This window comes from Anolis sagrei, chromosome 2 (genome assembly GCF_037176765.1).
Source record: "Anolis sagrei isolate rAnoSag1 chromosome 2, rAnoSag1.mat, whole genome shotgun sequence".
Taxonomy (NCBI): domain Eukaryota; kingdom Metazoa; phylum Chordata; class Lepidosauria; order Squamata; family Dactyloidae; genus Anolis; species Anolis sagrei.
In genome coordinates, this window is record NC_090022.1 from 153859990 (window position 1) to 153868911 (window position 8922).

The following is an 8922-nucleotide window of genomic DNA, read 5'->3' on the forward strand; positions in this document are numbered from 1 at the left end:
AAACAAGTGCTGATGTGGTCTATTCAATGCAATTTTCTGAATCAACACTCAAAATAACCCAAGAACAGTTAAAAAACAAGACACCAAGATTTTTTTTGTTGGGCTGTGTAATGAGGTTTAGTCCAAAGTTTAGTCTAAAATTTAAAGACAGCATCCAAAGTGCCAAACCCATTTGGGGGCTAGGATTCACTCCTTACAGGTTAGATGAAAACCATATAAGATTAAAACCTACAACAACCCATATCAGATTATTCAATCTACTGACATGGAAGCCCTCATAAATCACTCTTTCATGTTCCCTCAACACCAAATTGAGCAGGAAGTTGTGTACATTAATGGGGGGGAAATCTGTTTCACATCACATTTTCCTAGTCCACTACGACTCTGTTAATGCACTTTGTGGTGACATTGTTATAACTGGCAACACATTTCCCCAGTGGATTCAACTTGTTGTAAGGGGAGTGTTCATGTCCATCTATCACATTACTTTTGGCTGCATGACCTTAGATGCTCCCCCATTTTTCCTGTCTTTGTGCACACAAACATACATATTTCCCATTAAGCATGTGCGTGTATGTGTGCATGTGCTGATATTTATGGTCTGAAATGCAAACATCTACACATGACGCCTTCTCAAATAAACAAACAAAATAGATCAACCAAATGGGCAAACTTAAAATTCTACTGGCACAGGTTTGTAATGACAGAATGCTTTTAGATATTTGTGTGATAATCTCCTGGGAAAGAACCAGTTTCTGGAGGAATGATCAGGTTCACAATGGCCCAGGTCACATCCTACCAACTCGTTTTGTACTTCCCTTTCCTTCCTCCAAACTTCAAAGTAATGCAATCTTGCTTCAAAAGGCTGCCCATTCATTAAAAAAACTAATCACATTTTCTGGTAAGCAGTGTGGTAAAAGGCAAGGTATTTTGAACCAAATTAAAGCTTAAGGAATTGCAATGCAAATTAATAATCAAGGACATAGATTGCAGGGGCTATGAGGGGAGTATGGTTTTTCCATTAGTGTAGGCTTCACCATTATATTGCAATGTACTGCATTTCCATTTCAGTGGGAGCAACTGTTTCTTTATTCAGTGTAATTAACCTACATACTGTATATATTTATGCACATTTCAGTGACACATTTCTCTTTTTTTTGGCAATGTTTGAACAGCTGCTCTAGAAGCCTCTTGGACAAGTCACTGACTCAGCTTTGCTATCATTTTTCCAGCTACTTCTGTGCTTTTATAGTATTTGATACACAGACATAGAGATACAGAATTGTAGAGGCATTGGGGTGGGGAGGGGGTATTTTGCCTGCATAATGTTTGGGAGACTATGAAAAGCATGGGGAGTTTACATACTTCCTAAAGCTGGCAATGCTCCAAGTCTTAACTTCAGTTTTCAATTTTCAAAAAGTGAGAAAATGAATAATTTTGTGAGTGTTGCCACCTTTTTATCAGTTGGGTTCATGTGTCGTGTTAACAGTTGCAGGGCAAGCGAAAAATCTGCTTGCAGGTAGTATTTCCTTTCTTTCCATAACCAGAAAAAGATTTCCCTCTGGAGATTCCCTTCCTCTTCCCCTACCCCCTACCCCCTACCCCCTTCCCCCTTCCCCCTTCCCCTTCCCCTGCCCCCTGCCCCCTTCCCCCTTCCCTTCCCTTCACTTCCCTTCCTTCAGGAACAAAGGCAAGGGCAGAGCAAATGAAATGCTGCAACCTATCTGCAACATACAGGATTTTAATGGTGCTTTAACAGTAATTGTTCCACTGCCCAACCAAAGAGAGAAAATATTTCATTTGAAATCGAGACAAGCACAAAAGAGTTACTAGGCGACAATCACAGATAACTTCTTTGCACACATTCATTCCCCACAAAGAATGGAAATGTTACGGTCAGTGTCACCAGATGGCACTATTAACACGTTATTTTAGGAAAACTATTTCTTTTACCACACATGTTGTCATTCAAGGATGGAAATGGCAAAAGGTTCAGCTGATATAATCATTGGGATTTCATGCCTCCCTCTCATATAGATGATAGTGATGATAGATAGACAGTATGTGAATGTGTGCACATACAAACACATACATACATCCTCAGTTTTGTAGGATGGTAGGAATCCTTTATAGTTCTTTGTCTTCCTTTTTTAAAATGCTTTTATATTGTTTAATTACTACTATGCAGAAGCAAGGTAAAAATCAAGGTCTTAATCCCGTTGTTCATCGGAATAAAGTAGACACATTGAACTCACCATTCAACAAACGGGCCATGTCTACTCTAGCTGGGCCTACCAATCCAAACCTTATTTTACATTTAATTTGCAATTAATTACTAAGCAGGCATGATATTATCACCTGAAACCTGACTACAGAAGCCAATGATGCTGAAAGAATTCCCTCCCGCAAACCAGAAAACAATTTTGACAGTAGGAAATTGTAAAAAAAGATGTATGTCAAAACAAAGAGAATGAATTGGTTGTAAAAAGTGGATTTAAGAAAAGGCCTGATCAAACAACAAAGTACAATGCCTAATCCTGTAATACTCCCATTTTAATGTCTATCATTATGTATTGCCTGAAGACTGAAATTTGGTATGTCAGCTTCTGGTGCTGCACAAATCTGCATCTTCTGGACTGGACTAGTCACTTCCCTTTTTAATATACCACCTTTCCCAGAAAATTTGAGACTCAAGATAATGTACAGATTAAAACAAACAAAATATAGCTAGAAACAAACAAAAGATTAACGTTAATCTAGAATTAAATTACTATCGTATTAAAACAACATAACATGCTAAAATAAAGTTTAAAAGCAGTACAATTAAATCAGGTATGCCTTTGCTTTCTTCTGAGAGTAAGGACTGAATCCCATGAAAGGAGGAAAAGCAAGGGAAAGACGGGAAAGTGAAGGGAACCGTCTTACTTAGTTTCTTACCATTGAGATCCATCTACTGGGATGGCCAGCCATCCCTGTCTTTCCCCCATCTTTCCCTTGTCTTCTGGTATTTGGAGTCAGGTAACACCCGACTCCTGAAAAAACATTCTCAGCTCCATTTCCATGTGCTGTGGAAACAGTGTCCCATGGAGTCCCACTGGAAGTGCCCTTACATCATGTGATGACCTCCGTGGGACTCCGTTTCCGAAGTGCATGGAAATGGAGTCCAGAATGTGTGGGATGGGGCCCTAAGAGAGTCTGACTTGCCCTGTAGGTTTCCATGGTTGAGCAGGGATTTGAGCAGGAACCCTGGTCTTGAGTTTGTACTCCAGTGCTCAAATCATATAATTTTTTGTCTGAACTTTGAAGGACAACAAGGAGGAGGTCATTCTCTGAAAAGGGAGTTCCAAAGCATGGGGGCAGGCACTGAGAAGGCCCTCTTTTGTGTTACCACCCCCATGTTTGAGGGAGTGGTGGTGATGAGAGAAGGACATCTCCTGAATATCTCATGTATATATTGGGGCACTATATAGATAGCTCCTTTGCATACTGGAGTAGTGACCTCACTTATATAGAAGCCACCAGCTAGTAGAGGGCTATTTGCAAAACTCTCTTTGAAAAAAGTCTAGTCTGCTGAGAAGACTGTACTATGTCTTCTGTACTGCATGTTTGACCGGATTCTTTGTGTACACAAGGCAAGCAGCGGCTGTATATATCTATATCTAGATAAAATGCTTTAGTCTGCCAGCATTTTAAATCAACAGTTTTGTGCCAATATTTGTTTAATTTGTTTAACAGATAACCTATTGCTTTCAGGATTTGGTGGCACACCATGAATATGAATCCTTCATCAACTATGAAAATGAGCAAATATCAGTTTAGTGAATAGGCTTATTGTATAATATGTTGTTGGATTGCATCAGCATAGAGGCTGAGATGGATACTGGGAGTTGCAATCTAAAATACTTGCTAAACCTCACATTTCCCCATGTGAGGTGTACAGCAGGAATGGTTGAAAGAAAAACAGAACAGCCCTAGTATATTTTAAAGGTTGAAAATTCTGCCCCTTTGGTTACAAAGATGGGATCCAAAACATGGTTTGGTCTTTAACAAAGGCCTCTTCTACATGGCCATATAATCCAGATTATCAAATCAGATAATCCAGATTATCTTCTTTGAACTGGATTATATGAGTCTATACTGCCATTTAGTCCAGTTTAAAGCAGATAATCTGGATTTTATATGGCAGTGTAGAAGGGGCCTAAGGACCCGCCCCTCCCCTTGTGCCATTTTACCAGCAAACATGACGAAATGGCAGGCATGTTGGGTGACTCTACCTCCTTGCACACCACTCTGGCATGGTAACGCTTCTACCATCACACAGGTGAAGAGTTGCCCAATTTGCTGGCATCAATTGAACCAGCACAACATGGGACACTTTCATCCTGGTTGAGGGTGAGACCTCCACTGGAAGTTGTGGGACATCGTGTGATGGGCTGCATGCCCATCCATATCTGAACTGACTGGCTAGCATCCTAGGATGCTTAAATTGGTATGTGTGATGATGAGGTCCTAAGAGAGACACTGTTCGGATTTAGGACTTCATCAGATGCAGAGCTTCTCTTCACTGCCAGAATGGAGTTCCACTGAGCCCATCACATGATGTTGGACAACTTTCTGCAGGACTCACCGTCTCTGTTCTGGCAACGGGGAGAAGTGGAGCTCCGAGTGCCCCTGGGGGAGTCAGGTGTTTATCCAACTCCTTGTTGAAGAACGTGAGGAAGAAGCGGGGTAAGACTGATCTGAAGCTGGAAAGATGTGGGAAGACAGAGGACTGATCCTGACAGGAGGGAACAAAGCCTCATGGTTCCTTCAATTGTCCCACGCTTTCCCACACTTTCCCATATTGTCCCACTCTTGAGGTCCTGAGTGAGCAAACTAACTGTAGAGTTGCCAGACCAGAATACCTAGCACTACCTGAATGAAACTGATCTGTGTTCCTCTCTAGAATCCTGTGCATTGTCAAGATCTTCAGGATAAAGTGTAGGAAGAACAGGGAAACTTGTTTCAAATTAGCCCAGTCTCTTTAGTGTTGCAGAATAAGTTAGATTTGCAGAAAATTCTTCAAGGCCTGCTGCAAGCTTCTTCTTTCATCATTTAGAAAAATCAGAAGCTAGATAACTAAGCTTGCTGTGGATTTTAGCAGCTGCTGCAGAAGAAATCCCAAAGTATTGTTACTAAAGTGAGAATTTTTCCTCACCAGAAACCGTTGCACAATAAATCTTCTGGCTGCTCCTGGCCAGTGGTTTCTGTGGTTTTCCTCCTCCGCCACCAGCATTACAATGGCTTGATGTGCCAGACAGAGGGCATCATATAAAGCAGGATTGGTGCACTTTGTCAGGCCAACGGATATATTGAGCATTCTGGGGAAATTCAGCCAAACAAACAAGATTACCGAAAACGTTTACAAAATGATGTTCAGAAAGCATATCATCTTATCAAATTTGGCAAACCCTAAAATTTATTCAATTGATAGAGCTAGATAAACTCTCTTTTATATTGAAAGAGAACTCTATGCAGAACTTCCAGAATAATTGGATACCATTTTATTGTATTTGAAAAAATAAAAAAAGGATTGAGTTTTAACAAGTTTTGACAATTAAAATTCTGATATTTCTGCTTTATTTCAAAAAGTTAACAATATTAATGGAAAATCTCATAAAAACAAAGTACAGTAGAGTCTTGCTTATCCAACCTTTGCTTATCCAATGTTCTGTATTATCCAACACAGTCTGCCTCCTGCCCGGATCCACAGTTGTTTCAATACATCACAATGTTTTGGGGCTAAATTCGGAAATACAGTAATTACCACATAATGTTACAGTGTATTGAACAGCTTTTTCTGTCGATTTGTTGTAAAAAATGATGTTTTTGTGCTTAGTTTGTAAAATCATAACATAATGTGATGTTTAATAGGCTTTTCCTTAATCCCTCATTATCCAACATTTTCGCTTATCCAACATTTTGCCAGCCTCTTTATGTTGGATGAGCGAAACTCTACTGTATATAGTTAAATATGGTTTCTAGTCTTTATTTGGTTGTCCTGGAGTGAAGTGACAACAGGGAGTCAATTAAATAGAATGTGTAAAAGGACAAGGTACTGTCACAAGAATGGTAAATGCAGGCTTTATATATGTTCATCTAATTGTTAACATCAGTATTCAAGAATATGACTACTTGATGCCTTTTTTTCTGTATATGCACAAGATGAAATCAATTGTAAATAATATGATTAAAAGTTTAAATCTTTTTAAATATTTTAAAATATTTTTGATGAGACAAAATGAAGCAATTTTGATTTGTAATTCAGCTATTCTTTATTGCTAAAATTTTGGTGTGTTTCTGCTTTCCCAAATTACCTAACGACTGTTGTCTTGAGCACCTTACATGGCAACTTAACTGTACAACAAGCAGGGCAATCCAGAGCTATTGGAGGTGGAGCCAAAACCCTCCATTCTCCTATGCTTTGATCTAGCATATATGCTTGCCGATTGATGGAATGTCCTTCGGGAGGCTGGTCACCTGGACAAATGAGACCTCCACACACAAATACTTTGTCCTTTTCCACCTGGCATACCGCATGCGACAGATCCAAACGATAGTTATTTGGTAAGAGAGGCACATGTTTTGTGGACTTGTTCATTTTAATATTCTTGAGGTTTATTTCCACACTCTCTTTGTGGCTTTGAACACACAAGATGTTGCCTTGTGAAAATGACAACAAGGGTTTCTGATTGAACTGAATAGGGAAAGTGGTGCATTGCACCACATTCCGGGTTACCGTGTCAAAGCAGTCCAGCACACCCACTCGGGAGATTACTTCATTCACCAGGCACCTGCCGGTCACAATATAAATAATCTTGTCTGCCTTGGTGATTAGTGCTGTCGCATCCATGCGTATACTCATTTTCCCAGCAAGAACCCAATTCTCTTTGACTTCATCATACTTATAAATACTTGAAATGTATTTTCTTGGAGCTGTGCTTCCCCCGATGGAGTACACGGCCCCTCCACAAGTCACCATGGTGTGGAAGACCAAACCTATGGGCAGGTCTGAAAGCTGAAGCCAAGAGTTATCATCCACATTGTACTTCCATGCTGTCTTCAGGCCAGATATTTGCTCATTTGTTCCTCCAGAGACATAAATGTATTTGCCCAGTGAAGTAGCACTCAGAGCTGAAGCTCTGTAAGGCATCTCCGTCAGCTTCAACCAGATGTTCTGTTCAACAATGTAGGCAAAAACACCGCTGCTGAAATTTCCCTGCTGTTTTTGTCCTCCTAGAATCACCACAGCGTCCATAAGTGCCCCCTTCCTCTGGTTCAGCATCAGATTTTGGGGATTGCCCTGTTTACGCTCACTCAGGATGCTTTCTATCTGGGCCAAGGGGCCACTATGTTCAGTAAAGAGCAAGATCTCACGGCAGGCAGCAAGCAGTGTCCTGGTGGACACGGCAGATAAATGTACATAACGCAAATATTTTTTAAACAAAGTCTCTCTCTCAGCCTTTTTATGTTTCACCCACTGAATGAGAACCAGAAAGACCTGGTCCTCATTTTGTGCATGAAGATCTTCATCCTTGAGGAGCTTTCTAAAGATGGGAGGGGGGGAAAACATTAATTCTCCTATGCGCTGTGGGCCTGCCAAGTAATAGAAATGATCTCGAGTGGTATCATAGGCTGGATATACTACCTCTTTCAGGTTATATTTCATGGCTAGCAGTAGATACTTGAAGCAGTTATTCTTCTCGAGAGTCCTCTGGAGGAAGTTAGAGCAGTGGTTTTCCAAGTTTTGAGAGCCGAAGTACTTGGTTCCCTTCAGAAGGTCTTCCACATTCTTCTCTGAAATCACAATCATCCCTGTATAAAAATAGTTGAGCAACTCCCCCACCAAGGCCGAGCTCAAGAACTTGGAGTCAATGACAATTAAGAGTTCATCATCTGCTTTCATATCATTCTTGATTATCAGAATCCTTACTTGGGAGGACACTACTGCTAACACATTGAGGTGAGCATAAAAGTCATTCTCGTCCACTCTGAGGACCACATCACAAAACTCCCTGATCTTTCTTTGCCTGTCAAGGGCCTGCATTATAAAACCACGGTGATTCTTTTCTGTGAACAGTATCCTCATTTTTGGAATCAAGCTGACCTTGAAGGAAGGGAGCTGGCAAAACCCTAGAGGGCTCTTGCCTCAGGGACTGAAAAGTCCACTCTGGGCAAAGTGGAATGAAGTCATCAGTTATAGTTGCCAGGTCACAATTACCTATGATATGCATTGAAAATAGCCTTTTCAGCTTTGCTGTTTTGTACTGACAGAATTCCTTAGCTAAACTTATTAGAAAAGAAAGAGGTACAGGTGAAGCACCCTGGGTTTTTTTTTTTGGCTGGGGTTCATGATTCCTCAACATTGTGTTTATGTGTCTGTTCAAGTCTCCCATCATCTTATGGCGACCCCATGAATATATCAGGGTTTTCTTAGGCAAGAGGTGGTTTTGCTATTTCCTTCTTATGAAATATAGCCTACAACACCTGGTATTCCCAAGATGTTTTCCATTTAGCTACTAACCAGAGCTGACCCTTCTTAGCTCCAAAGTTCAGTTAGGATGTTGTGCTTCTACATTCGTGTGGCCAAATTCTAAGTTCTGATGACTTTTCTCTAAACATTTCAGCATAGGTGACACTAAAGATCAAAAACATAGGCATGAACATACCATGGGTAGGTGAGTATGTAACACCTGTGCATTAAGTTCACATACCACTGGGCAGCTTTGTCTTCCTTCTGTACATGAAGGGTGGATTGAACAGCCATTCTTGGTGACAACTTTAGTATTCTAGCTTAGAGACTTTTAACAGCATGCTTTCTGCATCGCCTGTTAAAAGTACATAAGTTTCAAAGGTCAATGAACTGATGCGATCATGTTTTGC

At 40.5% G+C, this 8922-nt stretch overlaps 1 protein-coding gene across 1 annotated transcript; it reads right to left on the reverse strand.

Annotated features, from left to right (window-relative positions):
• Positions 1 to 6352: 6352 nt before the first annotated feature.
• On the reverse strand, positions 6353 to 8230 carry LOC132766573 (calicin-like). Its single transcript, XM_060760916.2, has one exon. It carries the CDS (start codon positions 8126 to 8128, stop codon positions 6353 to 6355), a length of 1776 nt encoding a protein of 591 aa, XP_060616899.2. The 5' UTR covers positions 8129 to 8230.
• Between the last annotated feature and the right edge of the window lie 692 nt (positions 8231 to 8922).

Bases quoted from the DNA above. Each gene is read 5' to 3' on its own strand.
- LOC132766573 (XM_060760916.2), bottom strand. From the start codon at position 8,128: ATGAGGATACTGTTCACAGAAAAGAATCACCGTGGTTTTATAATGCAG.